At 53.0% G+C, this 26,385-nt stretch overlaps 1 protein-coding gene across 1 annotated transcript in view; it reads right to left on the reverse strand.

Annotated features, from left to right (window-relative positions):
• Positions 1-26,385, reverse strand: part of SIPA1L3 (signal induced proliferation associated 1 like 3) — a 93,491-nt gene that overhangs the window by 55,445 nt on the left and 11,661 nt on the right. The window contains exons 3-8 of the mRNA XM_021701025.1: positions 24,689-24,877; positions 23,634-23,808; positions 20,421-20,524; positions 17,982-18,139; positions 10,838-11,414; positions 4,965-5,239 (exon numbers count right to left, since the gene is read on the reverse strand). Coding sequence (XP_021556700.1) covers positions 4,965-5,239; positions 10,838-11,414; positions 17,982-18,139; positions 20,421-20,524; positions 23,634-23,808; positions 24,689-24,877 — 1,478 coding nt within the window. The remainder of the gene's footprint in view (positions 1-4,964; positions 5,240-10,837; positions 11,415-17,981; positions 18,140-20,420; positions 20,525-23,633; positions 23,809-24,688; positions 24,878-26,385) is intronic.

The following is a 26,385-nucleotide window of genomic DNA, read 5'->3' on the forward strand; positions in this document are numbered from 1 at the left end:
AGTTCAGACCCCAGCCTGCATGGCCCTGGGCGAAGGATTTCCTTCCAGAACCTGTTTCCTCATTTGTAAGACGGTGGCTGCAGGCATTCTAGAGCACTAGGAGAGAGTCTGGTGCCTGTGAAGTGCTTAACAAATGGGGCCTTGGTGCTGTCGCCTTTTTCAGCTGATTCTGTGGCCAATCTGCCTGCTGTTTCCATGTGCTCAGAGGCCGAGTCTCCCTTCTACCTTCTGAAGTCCAACCACATCCTGCTGGGGGCTCTGGAACAGATCCTTCCCCATTGGTCTGAGAACCAGCAGCATACACACCACCCTGAGAGCTCAGCAGAGGAACGCAGATACCTGGGTCTCAACTCAGCCCACCGGAATCAGAGTCCGCCTTGAGCTGGGGGCCCGGGAATCTGCATTTTACCAAGCTGCTGGAGATGATTTCGACACAAGACGAAGTTTGAGAAAGTGGGACAAAACTGGCATCCCTGTCCCCGGGGTTCACCTACCAGAAGCCACCACAGCTTCCAGTTTCTTATATGTTCTTTCAAAAGTATCCTATGCAGGTATTTCTATGCAAATATTATTTAAAACAGGAAAAAAAAAAAAAAAAGGCCAGCACACTTAGCTCCAAATACCATCTTGCTTCCCCCTTCTGGCCCCCCAACTAACGATATTTCTTACCAAGCCCTCTCAGTACAAACAAATTCACTTTATTTCCTTTAAACAGTCAAATACTGTTCCATCACACGGATGACCTGGGATTTACTCAGCCAGTCAGGCCTAAATACCCAGTGCGGTTGGATATTTAGGTTGCTTCCAGTCTCGACCAACAATACTACAGTAGAGAGCATGCTCTAGCCTCAGCCGGGTGTGGGAGATGTCTGAGAGAGGACACCCCCCGGCTCACAGACCTCTTTTCCTCACTGCCTCCTTGTCCTCAATTCCCAACAGCCAAGTTTCTGGGGGCCATGGGGACTCCTTTCTTACCCCTCCTGCTCACTCACTTGTGGGGTTTCAATTTCCCTTCTCCAGGAAGAGTTTACAACCCCCTTGACCAGAGCTCCTGAGTTCAACTGAAGGGGACAAAAGCATCCCAGATGGCCTTCCCCATCAGGAAGCGACAGAGAAAGTGAGATGAGAGCATTCCTCCCGAGCCCGTGCAAGCGGCCAACGTCACGATGACCATCTCATCAGGCTGTGGGACGTTCTCCCGGCTACCTGGCCCAGCTCAGCTGTGGCCAGCGGTGCAGCGCTCACTTGAGAACCCCCGTCTGATGGGAGTGTGCGGATGATCCAATCTACTATTCAGTGTCTGAAGAGTGTGGGGTCTAGATGCACACCATGCAGAGCCTGGCTGGTGGCAGGGAAAGCATCTCTGCCTGTCCCCATGTGTCTCCACTCATGGCTTATTTCGACATTTGAGCTAGGAAGCCAGGGCTGCAGCAAGAGGCTGGGAGAGACCCCAGAGCTGGGGTGATCAGCTCTGCAAATGAGGTCGGCCAGACCCCTCTGCGTTTGAAGAACAACAAAAACCATGCAAGTCCCAACCCACACCTGCCCTTGCAAACAGAAGATCCTGTTTCAGTGGCTGCTTTGCCAACGGGATAGGATGATAGCTTTTCTCCTAATGAGGGCAGGCAACAGGGCTCGTCTGTCTGGTCACACCCTCCCTGGCCTGGTCTCCCCAAAGCCTCCACAAAGCTGGAGAAGGGAGCCTGCAGACTTTTACTTTTGTTTCCGCTGGCCCCTACCTGCAGGTCCAGGGACGTCTTTGTGGCCTCCAGTGCAGAGAGTCCTCCCACAGGCGGCCTGGCTTATCGTGTGCATGCGCATGGGTATGAGGGTGTGTGCAGAGTGAGGCAGAGGGGGGTCTGCTGGGGAGCTGGCCTGTGGAGTTACTTGGGCTTGACTTGTCCCTGCAGAGCCTGGAGCGGGTGTGGCTGGGAAGTGGCGCGGTAAGAGGGCTGAGAGAAGGGGACGCCTGGGGCTTGACTGAAGTCCCAAGGGGAGACTGGGGAGGTGGGTGAGGGAAGGCCAAGCCCTTGGTTGCAGGGTTTAGGCGCGCCCAGGACTGCCCCCGGCCAAGTTGGGAGCAAGCAGGAAGAGGCAGGTGGAGCAAGCACAGCTGGGCATGCGCACAGCTCTCGCCAGCTTTCCGAGGCCGCCGAGCACCCCGCAATTAGGAAACCTGGACTGAGGTTTGTCTGCCACTTAGTAGCTGTACAACTCTGCACAACTGATGAGTCCCCTCGGGGCCTCAGTTTTTCATCTGTAAAGTGAGGGTCACGTGTCACCTATGTCAGCCTTCCCCTTGGCTCACTCTGCTCCAGACCCTCTTGGCGGTCTGGCAACAAGCCAAGGCCCTTTGTCCTCACTTTCATAATGGCCACTCCCTCCCTGCAAGACCCTTCTTCTGGCTCCTTCTCACCTTCAGGCCTTCCCTGATGACCTTGTCCAAAGTCAGGCTATGCTCTTTCCTCACACCTAGAATCTCACAGCTGGTGTCTCTAGAGCGCCCCCTACAGGCCAAGTGCTGTTCTGCTTTATTTACAAAGCTTTTCTCCAACCTCACCACCATCTTTGGGGAAAGGATCTATCACCATCCTCCTTTTACAAATGAAGAAACTGAGGCACAGGGTATGAGGCCACTGGCCCAAGGCCACGGTTTACTAAGAGGAACAGCTAAGAGTCAAACCTCGGTGATCTCACTGCAGAGCCTGCCTTCTCACGATGCTCAATTGCCTCCCTCTTTTGCTATATGAAATCACCACATTCCCTTGTTCATCGTTTGCCTCCCCTGATCCATTCAGTAGTTCCATGAGGGCCAAGGCCTGACTCCTCTGTGCAGCTGTGTGTCCAGCACTTGGGATGTAGTGATTCTCTGTCTCTGGCCACCGCTGGAGGTTGCTAGGGCACCAACTCACCATTCTAAAAGCTGCATTTATCCTGCCTTCCCCATCTAATAAATTCTACCCCAGAGTAACCAAATAGTTACTGAAGGAACGTTCTTTTTAGAAGGATTTCAGCCAATAAATGAAGAAGGAATGATGGAATTGAGAACAGTACTCACTACTCTGTGATCCATGATGAAATAACTGATTGAGGCAATAATGACCCATGGCTGTTGAGGAGGACAGTGTATGATGACGGGTCCAAGTGCCACCACCTAACCCTCTGCCCTTAGGGTCACTCACGGAGGGCAACCAGACATGTGGTGCCTCGTGACAGACACACACCTGGGAAGTGTCATTACCAGAAGAAATTTAACCAGAACTGGATCAAGCTTCTACATCCAACTCCAGTGTATAGGAAATTCATGTGCTAGAGGAACAGGGTAAAGGACACCAGGGGGATGCAAGCAGCTAAATGCAGTAAGTGGGAAACTCTAAAGGATAAGTGACCTGGGTTTCTTCCCAAAATAAATTCCAAGGGGGGAAAAAAGTGGGAGGGGAAGCTTATAGATTAAAAGAGTCTGAAGAGACCAAGAGACCCATCAACCAAATACAACAGGAAGAGCCTGATTAACAAAACAATTCTTTTTAACAAAGATCTCTCTGATACAATAGAAAGGTAAACACAGATGGGTAGTTGATACTTACTGGTAAAATTTTTCAGTATAGTCATAATTTTTTAGAGGTTCTTATCGGGTAGAGATACATTCTAATCACTGGGGCTGCTTCAAATAATCCAAGGGAGGGAGGGAGGTACAGAGCTTGGAAAAAAACCCAAAAAACTGGCCGTGTGTTGAAACGGGGCTTGCTACACTTTTGACACACTTGAAATGTTCTATTAAAAAAACAAGTCAGGGCGCCTGGGTGGCTCAGTTGGTTAAGTGACTGCCTTCAGCTCAGGTCATGATCCTGGAGTCCCAGGATCGAGTCCCGCATCAGGCTCCCTGCTCAGCGGGGAGTCTGCTTCTCCCTCTGATCCTCTTCCCTCTCACGCTGTCTCTCATTCTTTCTCTCTCAAACAAATAAATAAAATCTTAAAGCAACAACAACAACAACAACAAAAAAAACAAGTCAGGGGCGCCTGGGTGGCTCAGTTGTTAAGCGTCTGCCTTCGGTTCAGGTCATGATCCCAGGGTCCTGGGGTCGAGCCCCACATCGGGCTCCCTGCTCAGCGGGAAGCCTGCTTCTCCCTCTCCCACTCCCTCTGCTTGTGTTCTCTCTCTCGCTGTGTCTCTCTCTGTCAAATAAATAAATAAAACCTTAAAAAAAAAGAAAAAAAGAAAAAGAAAAAAAAAAACAAGACAAACTTTCCGTTGTCTTCCCACTGTATGTGGAGTAAAACCCAAGTCTGTCACTGTGTAAGCTCCCCCGAAGGTTGCCCCACCTCTCACCCCTGTTCCAGCCACACTGGTCTCTGCTGCATGGATGGACATGCCACACACACTCACACTTCGGAGACTCTGCAGACTGTCGGGGACGCCCTGGCCTGGACAAGACCACATGGCTGCCTCTGCCCAGTAGCCTTCCCTGACCCATGAGCAGCTCTCCCACCACACTGCAGGCCCTTTATCCAGCCTGCTTTAATTTTCTTCTTAAACCTCATTACTGCCTGTCCCTGCCTCTAGAACACAAACTCCAAAGGGAGCAGGCACTCACTCCATTTTGTCCCTGCTGTCTCCCCAGCACTTCGAATGGAGCTCGCACCTTGTTAGAGGTGCAATAAATACATGCTGAAGAAATGGATCAAGTGCAGTGTGTCCTTGGGGCAAGTTACTTTTAATGCTGTGTGCATCATCTAGAAAATGGGACTGATGAGGGTGCCCACCTCATGGGACTATTTTGGACATGAAATGGGACAGTGCTCATTTGGAGAGCTTCAACCGTAAGTGGCACGCGGTGGGTGTTTGACAGATGTCGACTCTCCCCGTCACCATTCTTCCTGCTGAGAAAGGGCGTCGGGTGACAGTGCTCTGGAAGCTACCATCCCCTCACCCGGCTCCCACCTTGCAGGGCAGATGCCCTTACCTCCGGGGCGTGCCATCGTCGAAAGGCGGGATGATGACCACCTTGACGGTGACAGAGGTGCGCAGGAGGTCTATCATCTGATCGTGGGTCAGTGTGACCACGGCCACCTTGCAGATCTCCACCAGTCGGCTGCCTTGCCGGAGGCCGGCTTGCCAGGCAAACCCGTAGTCCTCTACCTCGGCCACTGTCCCGTCGTACTTCACGTGGAAGCCCAGCTGCCCAAGCCCGTTCCGCCGCAGGGTCATGTCCACCGTCTCCCAGCCATTGGTCATGACCTGTGGGCAATAGGCAAGCTCTGGATGACCCCTGCACAGATTCTTCCCCACCTTCGGGGCCAAAGACCCTGCTGACCCCCATCCCTCCCACGTGATGCCAGGATACAGGTGTAAACACCCACCCAGTCCCAGCCTGGGCTCTTGACTTCTGAAGAAACAAGGATAGGCAACCATGTGGCTTCTTAGCCGGGAGAGACCATGGCAGTCATGAGCCATGTTCTCCAAGTGCCCCTGGCCTCCCCATTCCCCAGATAGTGGGATTACACTTCTTGGCCCCCTTGTTGGGGGTGGGCTCTGGGACTTGTTTTGGTCAATGAGTTGTGAGTGGAACTGTCAGGTGATCCAGGGTGGGGCATTTAATTGCCAGGGTGAGACCCTCTGTAGGCCTTTCCCCTCTGCCACAGCTACTGCGATTGTTCCAGAGAGTGGCTGTTTGTGGTCAGCTGGGGTCCCAGAGTGAGAACAATGTGGAGCAGAGACCCCTGCTGAACCTAAGCTTGGACACTGAGTGTGAGCAACAGATAAACCTTTATTGTTTTAAGCCACTAATATTTTATCCTGATCCAATGACTCAACTACTCAAAGTAGTCCGGAAAAGCAGCAGACCAGAGACCTGGGATCTTCTCTGGTTGGGGGCTCGCGCCATATTCTTTACTTCATGGCATCATTCTTAGAGGCACAACCCCCTCCCCAGTCTCCTCCTCAGATTGTCCTCCAGCCTGGAGCTGACCAGACCACACCAGGCCTTGCTTCCGATTCACTCCCTGCTTCATGTGTGTGTGACTGTCGCCACGATCACGTGTTACTATGGATAAGAGGACCCGCCAAAGAGAACCCCGGTCCCTCAGCGTGTCCTTAGGAATTCCCTCCTCTTCTTGGGAGACAAGGATTAACCTAACGAGCCACAGCCACAGCTACTGAACAAGTTACATCGAGATTGGTCTGGTCTGTGCTCTCCGGAAACTGCATCAAGGAAAGAGAACGTGCAATAGTTCAAATTGCCGGTGGGAAGCCATCCCGTGGCTAGAAACACTGCCGCCCAACGTACCCAGCACAGCAGGGGCTTTCGCCCTTCTCTCATCACAACGCCCCGTGAGGAAATTTTAGGTCACAAACCACTCTACGCATTCACGCGTCCGTTTACACACACATTCCTTGCAGCGCAAACCAAGCACACTGCGGGGCATAGGCAGCCGGAAACGAGAGCGTGGATGGGGAGGCACTCACCTGAGGATGTAACCACATCTGAGCTAGACGGCGAGAGTCTGGACGTCTGCACAGTGGGCGGCACACATAGGAGCCGGCACCGCTCCACAGAACAGTACTGATCCTTACTCACTGGCATGCGCATGACACTCTGTATCCTTTCCTATCCTGTCCTCCAGAATTCTGGATCGAGATCCAGCAGCTGCTTTCACAGCCCAACTTGTTCACGTGACGATAAAGAATTACTATGACTGCTCGGTGTATGATAATGACAAAACAGTTGCTTTCTAAACGGTCTGTGTTTTCGCGATAAATACTGAAATGTGTACAGGTGAGACCATAGGATGTCCCGGATTTGTTTCAAAATAATCGGGGCGGCGGGGAGGAAGGGAGGGGAGGGAAAGAAGAAGCAAGACCGGCCACGGGCTGGCTGACAGCTGAGGGAGCCAGTGACAGCCCGGGAGTTTGCTAGATTGAGTCTTCCTACTTTTGTGGCTGTCTGACGTTGTCCACAATTAAAAAGTTTAAACTGGTTGGAAAGGAAAGCCTAGTGTTTAGTGTACTGAGAGAGAAGCTTGTGACTGGCTCCATTCTAGCCCGTTACTTCTGCTTTGGGAGTCCAAATTCTGCCCCCTGAAGCGGTCACCCTTGTGTCTGAAGAATCTGGCTGTGGGTGACAGAGAAACGTCCCGTGTGTCCGCATTCACCAAGTTCAAGTGGGATTTAATCCTGGGTTGCAAGGGTGTTTCAATATTTGCAAATCAAATAATGGATGCATTACATCAATAAGAGAAAGGATGTGAATCATATAATCATCTCAATAGATGTAATAAAAACATCCATGTCTGTTGTGCTGTGGGAGGTCTTACCACCAAAAGCAGGAGGGGAGGAATGGAGGATGGACGGCAGTCAGCAGGCCCGCTGTGGCCTCCGGGGACGGTCGGGCCCTCCCCACCCCCCAGTGCTGGTGTGGCCTCCTTGGTCACGGGCGCGGACACACTGGACGTTTCTGTCAAGTTTCTCTCTCAGTGCACTAAACCCTTCATAGGCCTAATTTCACCAGTGTCTCACTGGTGAGGCAGGCACAACTGATTTGCTTATCTTACAGATGTAAGACCTGTACAGACCTGACTTTTTAACTCCTGCTTCTAGCCTCCATGCCACATTCCTCGCTGCCCCCCTTGTTTCCTTCCGCCTCATTCTGCACCACGATGATCCCGACTTTTTGCTCTCGTCTCAGTTTAAAAGTTGTTTCCTCAGGGACCCCCCGGCCCGGGCTCACAAGCTGGGGTAGTTGGCGGGTACTGTTAAGTGAGAAGTAGGCGGGTGGGACCATGGCCAAATAGTACACTTGTGCCCCCATCGCAACAGGGCACTGATCGCCCTGCTTCAGCTGCCCACCGCCCTGTGCAAACATATGCCCAGTATAGCCAGAGCCCCTGGAGAGCTACCCTCACGTGACATCTTCCGAAGGTCGAGTTTTAGTAATTAACTGACTAGGTCTGGGGGGCTGCATCTGACCTGTGGCTCTGAGACCTCTCCCCACGATAGGTTCCCCTGGCATCCTCAATACTCGCTCTTTAACCTCTTGGCACTTGTAACTCCTTGTTCAATTTCTGCCTCTGACGGGAGCCCCAGGAGGGTGGCTGGGGCCCATCATGGTCACTGCTGTGTCCCAGCACTGCCCAGCTCAAACAGAAGCAAGTAATAATACTTGCTGACTTAACAAATGAAGGATGTTTGAATCCTAGCTCTGCTGGGGACGGCGTGGATGCCTTCCCCTGGAGGACTCGGTGAAGCAGACTTGCTGTCATGAGTCGTGTATGATGGGTTTGTCCCTTCACAGAAGATGGCTTACATCATCACTTCCTGGCCACCTGGATCCTCAGTGGGCTCTGGGGCATGGAGATTGTGAGGGGGGGCTGTGCTAACGGGCTGTAAAATGCTGCGCTGACAGTAGGGTCGGGGGTGGGCGTGGGACGGAGCAGCACAGAGAGGATGTGGGTAAAACATGTCACCTGGCACGTGGCCCGGCATGGCCACTGCTCAAGAAAAGCGAGCTGTTGTCAGGATTTTGGGAGGAAGAATACTCTTATGTTTAAGAACCCAGGCACTTAACTCTCTCTGGGTCCCAGATTCCTCATCTGTGAAGTGGGGATGAGAAGGGCATCTCCTTCACTGGGCTTTGGGGAGGAAAAAAATGCAAAGTCGTGCAAGGTGCTGGGCAGGGTCTGACAGCTTTCCGTAGATGTTCGCTTTTGCTATTACTACAGGGCAATATGCAGCCAGGCATTCAGTACGAGTTCGCCGAGTGTGTGCCGCATTCCAACCTCATTGCTGAGGACACAGTGGTGAACAACAAATACATAAATACGCTTCATATGGTGTAAGTGCTATGGAGAAAATTAAAGCAGGGTAAGTGGGTGGAATATGCTCAGGGCCAAGTTGGGGGGGGTTGCAATTTTACATAATGAGGCCTCCCTGACAAGGTGACATGTGACTAAAGGAGAGGAGGAAGTGAGCCACAGGGAGATCAGGAAAAGTGCTCCAGCAAGAGGGCACGGGCAGTGCAAAGGCCCTGAGGCTGGATGCCTGCCTGGCACACTCAGGAAGCAGCAAAGGTCTGTGTACCCAGAGCGGAGAGAGCGACAGGGAGCCAGTCACACAGGGTCTCAGAAGCCACTGCAAGGACTCTGGCTTCCATCTAGAGAGGGCAGAGGGTTTTGGGCAGAGCAGTGATGGGATCAGATCCCTCGGGCTGCCTTACTCAGGACAGACCCTAAGGAAGCAAGGGTGGAGATAAGGGAGACGAGACAGAAGGTGACTGCAGAGTCCAGGAGAGGCCAGGGGAGGCTGTGGAAGGGGAGGGGTAGCTGGAGTCTGCCCACCGGAGGTGGCGCCGCCAGATGGGATGTGGGAGTGAGAGGAGAACAGCGGGCTGATGCCAAGGCTTCCGACCTCAACAAATGGAGCGATGGACTTGCCCTTTCCAGAGACAGGAAAATGCTGTGGGGCAGGGGAGGAAAACCAGGAGTCTGCTCTCGGACAGAGTTTCAGGGGCTCCAAGACGCCCGGGTGGAGATGCCAAGCTAGCAGTTAGCTACCAGTCTTGAGTTTGGGCACAAATGGGTTTCAGAGTCAGGAAAACCTGGATTCAGAGCCCAGTCTGCCCCCTGCTGGCTGCATGACCTTCTGTGAGAGTCTGTACCTCCCTGAGCCTCAATCTCCTCATCCTGTCAAGCGGGGATAAGAACAGTACCTACGCTCTGTGGGGCGGATGACCGCGAGCTTGCGCATGCCTGTTGCTTATCCGCACACAGACAGGGTTCAATTAAACTCATTCAGCTAACCACCTAATCAGTATTTACTGGGCACCTACTGTGTGCCAGCCCTGATCTATGCAGAGGACATAAGCAAGTGAACAAAACAGATGGAGGCCCTGGTTCTCGGACCTCACATCCATGTTGCTGTCTAACACTGAGCATGAATTTTGGGGTCAGGGAAGCCGAGAGCAGGGCTCCATCAACTCAACTTGAACTTAATGAGAGCGCAAAGGCCCAGAAGGGTGAACGCACTGGCATCTGGAGGTCACAGCCTGCTGAGTCAGGCAAGCTTGTCTGGGAAACGTAACTCATCCAATCCTTAAAACTTTCACATGATGTAGGGTAATTTTTGTTCCCATTTTTCAGATGGGGACATCTGAAAAACGTCAGTCACACGGCAGTTAAGGACTTGGTTCAACGTCACACAGATGGCCAGTGGCAGTGCCAGGACCCGAAGCCAGGCCTTCTGACTCTAGAACCCATGTCCGTGTCAGGCTCCCTTCCCTATTTCACATGCATGATGTGGCCTTCTGTGAAGGCCACCTGAGCAAGAATTTACCCAGACTGACTGAATCTTTATCTTTTAATAGAGAAAGTTAAACCATTCCCATTTATTATGATTACAGATCTGGAATTACTCCTGTTATGTAACTGTCTGTTTCTTTTACCATGCTTTCTTATATCCGCCCCCCCCGCGCCCCCATCAGCTTTATGCCCTATCCTTTAACAGCCTGAAGCTTTTCATTCTATTTTAATTCTTCTAGGAAGTACCCTTACATTTTGAACATAAGAGTAAACTTGTATTTTCTACCAAGACCTAGAGTAAATAAATCTATCTTTTCTCTCCCCAAGGTGATCCTCATGGACAGCCTTGGATCCCTGGCCCGAACTGTCCCCAGAAAGAACCCAGGCTGCAGGGCCCATGAGATCCCCTAGTGTGTAAGTGGCAATTCTGACTCCCTCGCGGCCAATTAGTATTCTGGCCTGACTGATGGGGCTGGGGGCGGGTTCCCTGAGGCCTCCGCCAAACCACAGAAGAGCTGTACCACTGAGGAGCTCTATCCCTTACCTTCAGTCTCTGGACGATTTCCCTTATGTCCTCCACGGAGCCCTCTGTGGCCTGCAGGAAGATGTGGTCCCCTCGCCCGTAGAAGATTTTGAGCGTCGAGGAGTCTGGGGTCCAGCCAATGACATCCCCGCAATAGCAGTTGAACACCACCTCCTTGGTGCGCAGGTCCAAGAGCACCACAAACTCGTTGGAAATCCCCAAAATGCAGTCGATTTCTACGCCCTGGGCATAGTCCTGAGCCGCCACCCTCCAGGCGATGGCTCCTGCGCTATGCTGCTCAGCGCCCGCCCGCGCTTTTGTCTTCTCTTTCTTCTTGGAGGTCAGGGAGATGAGGTTGAACTTGCCAGTGGAGTCAATGGGTGTGTTAGAGACACAGTTTTCAGCCAGGTCCTTGAGGTACTCCTGGCGGGTCCTGGTGGCCATGGTGTGGAATTTGTCCGACTTGTGCGCGGCGTTCTCAGCATTAATCACCTTGGCCAGCAAGAAGTCTCTGAAGACATCAGACTTGCGGAATGTGGTTCCACTGGGGATTGGGGGACCAAAAGGAGGAGCATCTTTGGATCGGGTCACAGCCATACTGAGGAGGGAGAAATAGATGGTAGAAAGAAAAGCACTTGAGATTCCCTTTAGAAAGAAAATATGCGATCAGAAATAGGAGTGTTTTTTTTTTTTTTAAGATTTTATTTATTTATTTGACAGAGAGAGACACAGGGAGAGAGAGAACACAAGTAGGGGGAGAGGCAGAGGGAGAAGCAGGCTTCCCGCCGAGCAGGAGCCCGATTCGGGGCTCGATCCCAGGACCCTGGGATCATGACCTGAGCCGAAGGCAGACGCTTAACGACTGAGCCACCCAGGCACCCCAGGGAGTATGCTTTTTAAGAATGGAAATCTACATCTATCTAGTAAGTTGCTGGCTAACTAGACTGGAAGTGAGATAGTCTTAGGGCACATGCATGCATGTTTACTTTCTGGACAGCAGATGTTAGAACATCGATGCACTGACGTTCCAAGAATAATTCTCCTAGTATTGTTCCATTTCAGTTGCTCTCATTTTACATACGTATAAACTATTTGGTAGATTACAGTTTGGCAAAAATTCACTCCTCCCTCTCCACTTTCGAGGACAGGTACATGCCCACCCCACCGATCCTGGGCCTGGTCATGTAGCTTGATTTGGCCAATGGCTTTCAAGCAAGGCATGAAATGTGGTGGGTGGAGGCGGGCTTGCCTCCTGTGCTCCTGCCACCTCCATGAGAGGGACATGCCTCAGGGGGTCCCAGAAGGAGGAGGGACACCTGGAGCAGACCCGCAGCCAAGGCCAGCCAGACCTCAGCCGACCTGCGGACGTGTGCCGCAGAGAGAAAATGCTAATGCCTATGAGCCACTGGATTTTGGGGTGGTTTGTTAAGCAGTGTTACTGTGGGAACACCTAACTGATGTGGGACATTTATGTGATTTGCTTTTTTTTTTTAAGATATTTATTTGAGAGAGCGAGAGTGAGCACACAAGCAGGGGGAGGGGCAGAGGGAGAAGCACACTCCCCGCCGGGCAGGAAGCCCAATGTGGGACTTGATCCCAGGACCCTGTGATTTGCTTCTTTCACATATCCGTATAACATTACTTAACATACCGTGTAAATCATCTCTACACAGCTTATTTTGAAAATTCATTGTAACGAGAAGTTAGAAGAGACCCTTCTTACTGCGGTTATGACTGAGGTGCCGCTGTGACAGAAACGAACAGCCACTGAGAAAGTAAAAAGGAAATGATCTGCCAAACCAGTGAGCCCCTTCACCCCTTACGCAAACCACAGAGAGAGAGGAGCCTATGGGGAGGAACACCTTTGGAGAAAGCTGGCGGTGAGCCCCATCATGTCTGCACCCACCCTCGCCAGCAGCAGGCACCCCTGAGGTGACTGATAGCCAGGAGGAGCCTGGGGTCAGTTGGTCCCCTGCCCGGGAGATCAGGAGGGTGGGCTGGGAGCCCCCACAGAGCCCAGGGAGCATGCGCTCAGCTGTGCTCCCAGTCCAGTGACACTTGCCTGCCTCCCATTTCCTCCCGGGGCTCCAACCCTGGACATGTCAGAAATCAGCCGTTAGCTGCAGAAGTGCAACGTGGAGGAACAGAGGAGAGGTAAGCAGGCTCCCCAACCACTGAGGCCTCCAGCAGGAAGCAGCCCTGAGCTGGGAGGTGGGAGAAGATTCGCTGGTAAGTCAAATCCGAAGATTGGATGAGTATCTCTGATACGTCCTTCCAATGACCGGATCGAGTTGCGACTCAGTGACTGTAGGGCAGCCGATTTCTAAAGTCAGGCAGAGAGGCTACGGCCCCTTCCAGAGTCCTCACTCAGGGGCAGGGGAACGTGACTCTCGCCGGAAGATGTTTAAAGGGGTGGTGGAGACTCCAGGAGCTATGCTGTTTCGGTGATGATGATTAAAACCAGTGTGAGTCGCTGTATTTGAGTGAGAAGTCAGCTTGCTAAGTTTCTTAAAGAGCATTGTATTCATCCTCCACAAAGATGTCACCTTGTGAGCACAGTGTTAGGAGAGATTTCCTAATGCTTCTCTCCCGACGGTAAAATAATTTTCAAATAACAAGATTCCTGACTAAAACATATGCCATGAAACCCAAACATAGTGCAAGGCTTGTTCAGGTTAGGACTCCCAGCCCCCACCCGCCCCCCCACATGACAAGGGGGACAGTGTAACATTCCTCCCTCTGTGTGACAAGCATATCTGGGACGCCCTCTCTTGGGCATTGGGGGTACAGTAGTCCCTGATCCCCAGAGCTTTTCATCCAGGAGCAGACGCGAACCAAACACACACACTTACAAATTAAATTATAAAGACAAAGAAAGCGAATGGGCTACAGACAGAACAACAGAAGGACCGGATCTAGACGGGGGAGAATCCAGGAGGGCCTCTCTGAGGAAGTGATAATTATGCTGGGCTCTGAGGCTGAGTGGGAGCCAGAGGAAAAGCTGAGGGGAGGACCCTGCACGCAGTGGGTACAGCATGTGCAAGCCCTGATGGGGAAAGATGAGGCTGGGGTGGTCGGAGTCCAGAAGCGAGGAGCGGGATGGGAGCCAGGCATCGCAGGGCCCTGACGGTGTGTTAGCACTTTTCCTCTCAATCGTGAGAGCAAGCGATCCTTTAACCATCTGGACTCGCTATTCACTCTCTGCACCCCCCGATCTGGTCTCTGCCATTCTCTGCCCTGCTCAGTGCCCTGGAAGGTGGGTTTTTGCAGGCGGTCACCTTCACCTGGCTTCCCATGCCCTCCAGCTTCCAGTGAATTCTGCCAACAGGAAGCGGCAGCAGGCGACGGGAGCGGACAGGAGAGGGAGGTTGGCAGATGGCGTTCTCTTTGTGGCCTTCTTGCTGGGCTGGTGGCAGCGGCTGCCGTCCTTGATCCTTCAAGTCACAGCCATAGCTCCTGTCTGGTGGCCCCTCTCCCAGAGCCATAGCTCTCTCTAGCTTCCAGAAACTTCTCTCATCCTCTCCAACCTCATCAAGCCAAAAGGGCTGCGTAATGGCTCCCTGCTGCTGCTGGCCCCTGGACGCCTCACTCTCCTGTACTGGTTCCCTTAACCTAGGCCCGCCTGTTCATTCACCCTGTTAAAACCCAAGCGGGGCATTTGCCTCTTAACGGTCCATGATGGACACAGGTGCTAGCAATGAGTGACCACCAGACTGACGATCTGCAAAGATCACCATGGCTGCCCCATGAAGAAAGGACTGCAAGGGACCAGAGCACAGGCAGATCATCATTGAGGAAGCTCCTGCACACCCCAGACGGGTCAGGCCAGATCCCTTGCCTGCTACCTCCACTGTTCATGGTCCAACGACCCTTCCCCAGTTCCGGAGTGCTATGTGGGCAGGTGCCACCTGGAGCTTAGCTGATCCCCCAGCACCAGCACAGCTGTTCACTACTGATTAAAATAACGACTTAGGGGGCCCTGGATGGCTCAGTCGTTAAGCATCTGCCTTCGGCTCAGGTCATGATCCCAGGGTCCTGGGAGCCAGCCCTGCATCGGGCTCCCTGCTTAGTGGGGAGCCTGCTTCTCCTTCTCCCTCTGCCCCTCCCCCTGCTTGTGCTCTCTTTCCCAGATAAGTAAAATCTTAAAAAAAAAAAAAATGACTTAAACTTGAACAGACCAAGAAGAAACAGTTCTATCAATGCACAGGAGGTTTTCTAGAGGCTTGACCGAAAAAGGCATTTCCCAGGGGTGTGGTTCTTCGAAGGCCACATAAACCAGGTGGGTTTTCTTCTGTCCAAAACCTTGTGGGCGAGGCCTTGCCTACAGCGCGGGGTGGGGGGGATTTGATGACTTGGCCAGTTTTTCTAATTCGTGGTGTGTCCACACTGTACTTTACAGATGTGAACAGCTTTGCAACTTCTCCAGGCAGCACCTCACTGCTTAGAGTGACAGACTTTGGTGTTTCCCATAGTCCTGATCCACGATTTGAAGAATCATGAAACTATAAGCTGCTGAAGCTTTCTGGACAAGGAGAACAGCTGGTCCCTTACGTCCCAGCAGGTGGGACTGGGTTTTCACAGCCCCCAGGCTGCAGGGACAACGGCGTGCCCCTCAGAAATGGCGCACTTGGAACCACAAAGACAGCACCTCGCTACACGACCAGGAGATGGTGTGACACCAGGCCACCTGGTCGCTGTAGCTCAGGAAGTATTTCCAGAATACTCACAGTTATTCCTTGAACAATTATTTCCTCAGGGCCTGTGATGTTTGGGCCAGGCATCTGTCTGGTCAGCAAAAATGTCTTCAGGGCCCACTAGATGGCAGGCCCCGTGCCATGACAGATACATGGAGGGGGATGTGACACGGGGTTATCCTCAAAGGAGGCCAGGGACACGCCAAGAAGTCATTTTTACAGCATGACGGGTGCTGTGATGGAAATGTGTTGGGGGACATGGGGGGGAGGGGCGGGGGGGCAGGGTGTGGTCTGTCTGGGGACCAGCTGCCTGCGGGGAAGGAGGGGGGGCAGCTTTGGTTGTGTCTTTAACATTTTCTTTCTTTAAAAATAAAGAAAAGAGAGCCGAAGCAAATATGGCAAAATGTTAACATCTGTTAAATCTGGTGGTGGGCACATGGGTGTCTGTTATATTATTTTCTGCGCTTTTCAGAATGTTTAAAATATTGCATAATAAAAATATTTTAAATTGTAAAAAACAAGAAGGGTTTAGGGGCGCCTGGGTGGCGCAGTCTTGATTTCGGCTCAGGTCATGATCTCAGGGTTGTGAGATCAAGCCCCGCAACAGGCTCTGCGAGCAGCAGGGTGTCTGCTTGAGATTCTCTATCTCCCTCTGCCCCTCCCCGCCGGCTCACGCGGGGTGCTTGCTCGATCTCTCAAATAAATAATCTTAAAACGAAACAAAACAAAACAAAACAAAAAACAGGAAAAAACAAGGGTTTGTGAATCAGAACAAAGCCAGCATCCTGGAGGCCAAAGGCTGGCCTGGAGAGGTGGGGGGTCGGCGGTGGGTTGCTGTGACAGCCCAGGCAGAAGCAGGGAAGGAGGGGGCCCACCCCACGCCCCCAGCTCAAGCCCTGCCTCTGACGCGAGGAACGTTGGGACATCCCATCCCGCGAGCGAGCTCAGGCTCACCCAGCCGCAAGACGGAGGCACTTGCGGCGGCCACTTTGTGTCCCAGGAACGAGTAACCGCATGCGCTGCACGGTGATGGAACCCTCCTCCCTTCTCCGCTTCACCTGACAGGAAAATGGTAGGTTCTGGCAATTCCATCAGGACCACCAGTGCACCTACACACATACCCTTTGACCCAGTAACCCTGTTTTTAGGAATTTCCCCAGCTGTATATGTGGACGCACGTGCAATGAGAGCAGAAATAAGATTATTCACCGCAGGATGGAGTGGAACAGTGGGTGACAGGACAACCCAAATGCCCACCACGGGGGGAAGAGTCGCATGCATCCACACGATGGAATGTCGTGCGGTCATAAGGAATAAAAAAGCACTTAATGTTTGGGGATGGTTTGGGGATCTCAAGGATCGGTAAGCGTGTGTGACATGCTCCGTGTGTATTAACAAGGCGAAAACGAATACTTAGAAGTAGTTACCTGCACATGTATGAAATTTCCGGATGCACAAGAAACTAACAGGGCAACTGGGTGGTGGGGGGTGGGGCAGGGGTGGGAGGAGACTGTGACTTTTTTTTTTTTTTTTTTCTTTTTGTATCTTTTGAATTTCAAACCGTTCTCAGCCCATTCCCCAGAGTCTGTGGTGCTGTTCCAGGGACATGTGCTGCCCTTGGCCCGGGCCTAGGTCATCTGTCAGCTGGTTTCCAAGGACTACATCCTCACCCCATACCCGGACAGCTTTCCATTTGGCCTCTGGCTGCTGGCCACTCCCTGGGGTGAGACCTGGCCCTTGGGAGGATGCTGAATGGTCTGAGGCCTGTGGGGCCTGTTGATCTGTGAACTGAAACCTCAGCTCTATATCGAGTGGTGCATGCGTGCACGCGTGTGTGTCTGCCCTGCCCCCATCCTTCCATCTTCTGATTCTCCTTCCGGCCGTCACTCCCTGTGCCTCAGCCCCTGTGCCCCCCACCCCAACCCTGGGCCTGGTGGTGGTTTTGCTCCACGATGGGCTCCTCACCCCCCAACCAGGTCAGTGAGCCTCAATTCTGGAGCTTCTCTTCCGAGGAAAGCAAAGTCCTCCTTTTGCTGGATTTGCAGCTGGGAGGATGTTAAGCTTAGAGCTGCCAGCAAACGAAGCAATGTACAGGAAAGTGGAGCAGATCGAGCTACATTTGAACCTGTCATTTGGGAGAGCCGATATATACAAATGCCTTTCTGCCTTAAGCCAGATCGAGGCGGTGTTCTTGTCACTTGCAACCGAAAGATGCCAGGCAAATGCAAATCCCCAATGAAAACTGGGGTGCCATGCCGCTTTCTGACTGAGGATCACTCTCTTAGAAGATGTGGGGACGTGAGGACATGTGGGGATGTGAAGCACACACAGGCAGCACTGGAGGTGTCCGCCGGGCCGGCTGCTGGCTCTCTCTCTGCACGCTGCCCGGAGGCTGGAGATCAGCTGCTGCGACTTCCGGTGCGTGCAGGGGAGGGGGCAGGGGTGGGGGGAGCCGGTGCAGGGATGCGTACCTGTAGCACACATTATCAGTGCAAGGGTTGTGGGCTCGGACGATGATGAAGACGTGCTGAAAGTGTGAGCGGATGTTCTTGGGGGTGAAAGGCAGCGCCCCTGGCTCCTGGAAGATGATCGTCACAATGTCGTTTCCTATGTGCCTCTTCCTTAGTAGCTGGTAAATGGAAACGGGAGAGAGGAGGGCGGCACAGGTTGGCTTGAGGGCCCACCCTGGACCCTCACAGCAGCCTCCCTGCCACCCCATGTTCTCACCCCTCCCCGGTGTGGTCCCCACAGGCAGCTACAGGGAGCCATGGACCTGGGTTGGCATGTCTCTCCCTGCTCAGAGTCCTCTGGTGGCTCTGCCCCACTCGGGGTAAAAGAGCCCCCGGTGTTTCGTTCGCTGCCTACTGCAGTGTGCTTAGTGCTGAGAGCAGTGTTGGCACACAGTAGGTGTTCAATTAACATCCACTGGAGGTCCGCATGGGCTGGTGGACGCGGACTTGCTCACGGCCCATGGCAGCTGACCGGACACCACCCGCAGAGCCCATCCCAGGCCGCTGCGCCGTCCCTGCCCCGGACACCTGGGGTGGGAAGGTTGGGGCAGCTGTGGCTTCGGACTGGCCCACGGGAGCCCGGTCCTCTCTCCTCTGTTTCTCACAGTCTCTGACCAAGAGACTGTTACCTCTGCAGGTGATGACGTATTCACAGTATTTTACTTATTTGCTGACATTACAGCATTCCTATTTACATGAGTTTAGCCTTTGCGTGACTGTCACGGTCAGGGATCCATGTTGGGAACGTGAGGTCCACAGATGGGCATCCCGTGTAGCTTGACATGAAGTGGCCCAGAATGTGGAGTCCAGATACACTTACACCGAGCAGCATGATTCACACTACGGAACTGTTCTTTATGTGTGCTTTAAACCGGTGACATTGCTAGATAAAGTACCCATTTGCTGTGGCCAGCCCCGGGCGAGGCATCTTACCATCGGGTCTCCGAGGGGCCAGCTCATCTTATCACAACAACCCCGTGGGGCATGAACTCATCCTTACCCTTTACTGATGAGAACACTGAAGCTCCCAGTGGTTAAGTGACTTGCCCTCTGTCACACAGTCACGGGAAGAAAGAGCCTGGATTTGAATCCACTTCTTCTTGACTCTGCAACCCAAGCTTTCCCCACCTACCAAATATCCAGCACGAGGGACTGCCTCCTATGCCCCTCCTGGGTGTTGGGCCCTGCCTCGTGCAGAGACCTTTCCCAAGATATGGGTGCCGTCATTCTGCCCATTTTACAGAGGAGGGACCCCAGGCTCAGAGATGCAGGATCACAAAACTAAGAAGTGGTAAAGAAAGAACTCAAAATCAGGGCTAACTCTGAGACCAATGCTCTTACAGAATGCTACCAGGTTAACTTCATGAGATCACTCCGATCCGACCATTTTTGGTCTATATAATCTACAATGTCATCTGTACCAATGAAGAAAACAGGCATTTTCTAAACCACAAGTCTGTGGGGTTTCTGTTCTTTAGAAACTAGGAAGAGTTGTCTCAGGACAGAGTCTGCATGGCATGTTCAGGAGAGGAGCCTCATGAAGCAGGCGTTAGCTGCTCTTGCCCACCTAGTACCTTTTCCTCCTTCTTCTGGCAGCCATGTGCGTGCCCTTTGGGAAAGCACCTCCCTGATCCCTATCAACATTTCCTGTTGAGCTGACCCCATTCACCCTCCCTAGGGGTGGGCATGTGCTTCAGGCTTGGCCAGTCAGCTTGTTCCACCCCTGCCCCAGGCCCAGGGACCGGCAAGTGAGTGACTGGTCAACAAAACGTTTCTGGGACGCCAGGGAGGCATAGCTCTCTCTCCCCAGGGGTGGCTCTCCTGGTGGGATGTGAGCAGAGGGCTGCCAGGGGGCATCTTTGCCACTACTTGGGAAGACCTGTGAAGGCCATGATGAAGAAAAGCAGAGATAAGAAATGAAAAGGATTCCTAACACTGAGGCCCTGGATCCAGCCATACCTAAAGCCAACCCTAACCAGGCACTTGAGAGTTACACCACCTGGTAAGACTCAGTTTTTGCTTATGGCAGTTTGGTTTGCGTTTCTGTTACTTCTGTTGAAATAATGTTGACTGATTCACTCTTCTTTTTCACAGGACCCCTGGTGATGCAAGAGACTGCTAAGTTGGGTAGCTAGATGCAAGCAGGATGGCCAAGGAACAGCTAGAAAAACACTGGTATCAAACAACACCTGATCTAGCCTCCATCCCCCAGGTGACGTGCCCATGGTGCGGAGCATCTCCAAGGCCACAGGCCCCCCCATCTACTGCACGGGACAGGAGAAGGAGAACCGATGCCTGCTAGGCAGCCAGCTACCAGCCGCAGGGAAGGAGAGTGACTTGGGGTTCAGTCGTGCATCCACTGGAAATCATGTGGGGGCCCCCGCCCTGGGCCCCACTGACCTGCTGCCTGTTGTTGGGGGTGTAAGGGAGCAGGGTGGAGACGTGGAACATGATCTCGTAGTCCTGGTATGTCGTGTAGAGGGAGTGGGTGCCCGTGGAGTCAGCTGCAACAGAAACACACTTAGCACCACGTTTCCCAAACCTCTGGGTTTGTGCCACATCCCACAGGCCATCTGCGTTAGTTTTCAGCTTGATGTTTGCACTTAACTCCACTCTTGAAAATTAAATAAATTTAGGTAAAAAGGAAACCTTCTGTTACACACCCAACACACTGGTAAAAATTTAAAAGTCTGACCGTAGCAAGGACTGTTGGGGAATGTAGAGCCACTGGATCCCTTTCTGTGGCTGGTTAGGTGTGTAAATTGGTACAACCACTTTGGAAAACTTAGTAATATCTAGTGATTAAGCCTGAAGATGGGCTTAACTGACGACCCAGCACTTTCTCTCCTAGGATCATAACCTAGAGAAATCGCATACACGTGCCCTGGGATAAGGGTAACAAGCACCTTCAAACGTCAGTCAAAAAGATGAATAAACAAACTGGTATACTCATACTGTGAAAAAATACAAAGCCTTGAAATGAGCTGTAGTCACCACACGGGTCAATCACACATATATAATGCTGAATGAAAGACACCAGACACAAAAGCAGCACATACTATAGGATCCCATTCACATTATGTTCAAAACCAAGCTGAACAAATTAGATCTAGAGATGCATATATAGGTAGCAAAACGATGGATGATAATCATGAGAGTCAGGACACTGGTTGCCCCCAGTGGGAGGGGGTTGTGACCAGGGAGCACATCTGATTATTGGCTCCATGTTTCTGAGGGGGAAACTGAGGCACAGGGAGGGAGTGACTTGCCTTAGGTCACACTGCAAGGTGCAGTGGAGTCTGGACTGGAACTCAGGCTGTCTGACTCCATGGTGTTTTAACAGTACTCGGTGTGGCTCTTAAGGGTTTCACGTTCCTTATAGGAAATAGATCCAAATCCCTAAACTTGGGCCCTGAAGGCCCTGCAGGGTGGGTCCCGCCGGCCTTCCTCACTCCATCCTCCACATTAATTCCCTGGATGACAGCCTTTAGACCTCAGGGCTTTTGCATGTGCTGTTCCTTTCTCCTGGAATGCTTTTCCTGCTCCCTCTTTGCCTCTTTTATTCCACCTCACCCCTCTCAGGCTGTAGGCCATGTTCTCTGGGGGCCCTTCCCCTCTCAGACTTAAGATCAGGTTCCTCATGCAGGCTCATATCATCTTGAACAGCTCCTTCCCGCCCAGGGAGGAAGGCTGGCAGGTTTCTGTCGAATGCAGGAGCGAACCCACGAACCATGCTGCAAGGACCTCCAGGGTGTCAGGTTCACCCCAGGAGGCCCATTCGTTGGCCCTTTCAGGCACTCAGGGCCACCAAGCTTTATTTAACCGAAGGTGCTGTGGAAACAGGGGTAGAACTAACCACAAAGACCCTGTTCTTGTGGCCTTACATTCTGGGGAGAAGCTGGGACAGGCGAGGGCACTGAAGCCACTGTTGGCCGGTGCCAGAGCCAGGCCCGGAGCCAGGTGACCTTCGGGTGGCTGCAAGCCCGGGGCATCCCTATCTGGTAGCCGGGGACACTGGCCAAGAGCACTGTGCTCCCTGGGGTCTCCGGAGACAATCTACTTCCCACACAAGCCACGTGGCAGTAGTTGGCACTTGCGTGCTGACTCTCCATAAGGCGCAGCGCTGGAGTCTGATCCTCGCAGCAACTCAGGGAAGGGAGGGGGCAACGTAATGGCCACCATTTGGGGCAGGGCGCTGAGCCTCAGGAGCAGGGGGACGCCCGCCCCTTTCGCGGTGAAGCAATCACCTGAAGGAATGAGCAACAGAAGCACAGTCCTAATGCTCAACGCTTGCTGCGGGCTTCCTGTGCGCCAGGGCAGCTCGGGGAGGCTGGGCAGGCCCGGGGTCCGGCACGGAGTGAGGGCTCGGTATGTTAGCTTCACCACTGTGCTCCCGAGGTAAGCGCCAACTACGAGCCTCACTCGACAGATGAGGAAGCTGAGGCACAGGGAGGCAAGGCTGCCGGTCCAGGATCCCTAAACCAGCGATGGCACGACGATCTTATTCCTCCCACTGCCTCCTTGAACGGACGACAGCCGCAGGCCCCTGCGAACGCTTCTGTCATCTTGCCAAACTCGGTCTCCTCACCTAGGCCTCCCTCTCCCTGATGAGGAAGCTGAGGCTCAGCAAGGCGAGGGGAAGAGCCAGTGATGGGGCCCGGGCCCCATCACAGGGCTTTCCGACTCCGCCTGAGCAACGAACCTAGCAACGCGCCCCTCCAAGGACCAGGGGCAGTCAGTCCTTTCCCCAGGGAGCCAGGACGTGACTTCACGACATCGCTCTTCCATCCCGCCCAAGCTGCCACGAAACACTTCCATCCTATTTGTCACAAGTACGCGTCTCATGTGCATATAAGCAGATGTCCGTACAGAAGTGCTAGAACGAACGTGTTGTATCACGCACCCGCCTTAGGAAGCAGACCGCCACCGATACTCCACGATCCTTACCGTTTTCTATTATATCCACCCTCTCCCTGGAGGCAACCACTACCCTGAACGTGGTCGTGTCCATCACCGCCTTGCTTTTCTTTAGAGTTCTACTGCACAAGAACGACCCCCCCAGACGATACACTGTCGAGTGTGCTTTACAAATAACTGCTGTGTAAAAGGCATCACTCACTACCTGCTCTGTGAGCCCGCTGTCCCCGCTCACCATCAAGCACGCGGCCCTCGTCCAGGCTAACGCCTGTGGCTCCTGTCATCGCTGTCACTGTCACACGGCACTGTGCTGCACGAAACACCACGATTCTGCCCGTGCGCGCTGGGCGCCGTGTAGGTGCCGGCGGTTATGAACCCTCAGGACATCTCCCAGCGCAGTGTGTGTGTGCGCGCGCGCGTGTGTGTGTATTCGAGTTCTCAGAGGACGCGTCTGGGAGTGCGACTGCTGACTCCCAGAGGAGGTGCACCTGCAAACTTTACTAGAATATGCCCTACTGTTTTCCAAAGTGGTTGCACTATCCGCGTCCCCGTCAGCGGAGGCTGAGAGCTCCCACTGCCCTGCGTCCTTACCCCGCTACCACCAGGCCCTGTGACTTCTGCCCCCGGGGTGGGGGTGCAGTGGTGGCCCCCCCGCGATCTACCCGGCTCCCCCCACGAGGCCGCCGTGCCACTTACTCTTGACATCCAGCTGGGCGGCGTACTTGGTGAAGCCCTTCAGGCAGACCTTCTCCCCGATGAGGGCGAGGAACTCCTCGAAGGCGGGGCCGGCCTCCTCGTTGTTGTACATCTCCTCCTCCGAGCTCTGGCCGGCTTTGCAGTAGAGGATGCCCACTTTGTGCTTCCGGCACAGCTGCAGAGGCGAGAGCAGCTCTGTGAGGCGGGCCCGGCGGGGACGTCAGAGGGAACGGAACAAAGGGGCTTTCTCAGCCGTGGCACCCAGGGAGCTGCCGGGGTCCCACAGCCATCCAGCACCACAGCCAGAGAGGAAGGAGAGAGGCACAGGGGGCACGTCCCCGTTGTCCCTCTCCCTCCTTCCCATTTCAGAGAGGCACAACGAAGTGTCCGTGCAGCGGGCTCCTGTTCTCTCTACAGAGGGCCACACCACTCTCTCAAGAGTAAGAGACCGTGGCCTTGGCTGGCTCCCATAGCAGGTAGCCTGGAACTGGCTAAGATTCTGCAAAAGGAAATTCTCGAGGGCTCAGGGCTCAGCACAGTCAACACTGTTTTTAGGGGGTGGGCCTCCAATCGCCATGTTTGTTGTGTGTCTCGCTCATTCCCCTGGTCACTGGGGACTGGACTCTGGACAGACACCTGACCTAAGTGTGGGCCAGTCAGAGGCTCTCCTCGGACTGACAGTCAGCCAGCTGGGGTCTGCAGGTAGCTGTCATTCTCGAAGTCACTCTGGGAGCTGTGGGAGGGTGGAGAAGCAGAGGGAGCCTATGTGCAGAGAGGGGGAGGGAATACCAACACCAACACGTACGCGTGCGCATGCACGCACACACACACACACACACCCCAGTGGCTGTCTCATCCTCATTTTTCTCCTGAGAACCCGGCACATCCCTGCTCTTGGCACCCTTGGTATTTGACAAGAGATCCCTCCTTTTACTGAAACTAGCTTAGGTGGGTTTCTATTCTGAAAAAAAGAAAAAAAAAAAAAAACAAAGACCAAGACAGAAAGAGGTACCAGGATGGATTGCGGTGGCCCCCCACGCTGGCCCCCAGCTCACCCCTTGCTCGTCGAGCTTCAGCAGCTGCTCGGTCACCTTGGGAGTGTTGAGAGCCAGCCGCAGGCAGTGGATGTTGAGCTCAGGGATGACATACTCCAGGGCGTCCTTCAGGGGTAGGCCCCGCCCTGTCCCGTGCTTCGTCGCGGTGGGGGTGGCATCCTCCAGGATAGAGCCCCGCAGGGTGATGAGCTGTTTCAGGGAGAGAAGGGCAGGTTAGGAGGCTCTTGGGACCTAGGAAGGGAACAGAGTCCTGTTCTCAGAGCAACGTGTGCGATGGTCCGAAGCTTGGGCCCCAGGGCCAGCCCTGGGTTTGGACCAGGACTTGAACTTGCTGCCTCTTCCCTGTGTGATCATGAGCGCCTTCAAATCTCTGGGCCTCACCTTCTCTTTCATGAAATGAGTACAGTGACGGCATCACAGCCCCGAAAGGTGCCGGGAGGACTAAGCTGATGAGAGCACACCTTCGTCCGTTCAACAAATACCAACTGAGCGCCCCCGGAGTACAGCCCTGTTCTGGGTGCAGTGAATGAAAGAAAGACCCCTGCCCCCACCCAACTGGCATTTAAGTGGGGAGACAGATTATGTCAGGTAGTAAGAAGTATAATGAATAAAACAGGCTCCATAAGGCGAGTACTCAATGAACACTCTGCCTTCGTTCCAGTATGTGTAAATGTATTACCATGGTTGGTCTGTGGTGGGGCCCAGGGATGTGTACGTGTGCATGTATGTATTCAGATTTATACAGCTGTGTATTTACATACATGTGAGCACACTCACGCACACACATAATCTTTTCAATGCCACTCAGGATTCTGATGGGTAGCCAGGACTGAAAACCTGAGTCAGCCAATCACGGCCATCTCATTCCCCTTTCCCAGATGGTGCTTTCCAAGTTTTTCCTATAGTGGGCCACATGACTAGCTCCAGGTAATAAAACGTGAGGGGCATTCAGCTTGGGAAGGACTTCTGGGGACATCTGTTTCCCTTAGTTAAAGGAAAGCCTTTCCACCTGCCCATTTCTTCTTGTTAAGGACATTGGTGTGAGGATAAGATGTTTGGAGCTGTGGCTTATGATCTTATCATCATGAGGAAAGAGACAAAAAAAACCACAGAAAAGTTTATCTCTGCAGTTGCCTACCTCCAGACTTCTCATTAGAGAACTAAAGCAACCCTCTATGTGTTCTAGCTATGGTTAGTCAGGTTTTCAGGTTTACAGACAAAGCAGTTTCTGACAGACCTGTATAACAAAGTCCCATTTGTGAAGGTGCTGTATTCCAGGTACAAGAGTAATTATCTATTTCGATGTATAGGTCTGTTCAGGGGAGGTTTTGTTATCTCCATTTTACAGATAAGAAAACTGAAGCTCTGGGGTGCCTGGGTGGCTCAGTTGGTTGAGTGTCTGACTCTTGATTTCGGTTCAGGTCATGATCTCTCTGGGTTGTGGGATCGAGCGCCTCGTTGGGCTCTGCGCTCAGCAGGGAGTCTGCTGGACATTCTCTCCCTCTGTCCCACCTGTGTGCACATATGTGTGTGCGCTCTCTCTCTCAACAGATAAATAAATAAAATCTTAAAAACAAAAACAAAAACTGAAGCACTGAGAGGTTAGGTGCCTTCTCTAAGGTCACCAAAATTAAAGTGACTGAACCAGGATTCCAATGCAGCCCTGACTTTTCCAAAACTCATGACTTTTTTCTTTG

This window comes from Neomonachus schauinslandi, chromosome 16, assembly GCF_002201575.2.
Source record: "Neomonachus schauinslandi chromosome 16, ASM220157v2, whole genome shotgun sequence".
NCBI classification, from domain to species: Eukaryota; Metazoa; Chordata; class Mammalia; order Carnivora; family Phocidae; genus Neomonachus; species Neomonachus schauinslandi.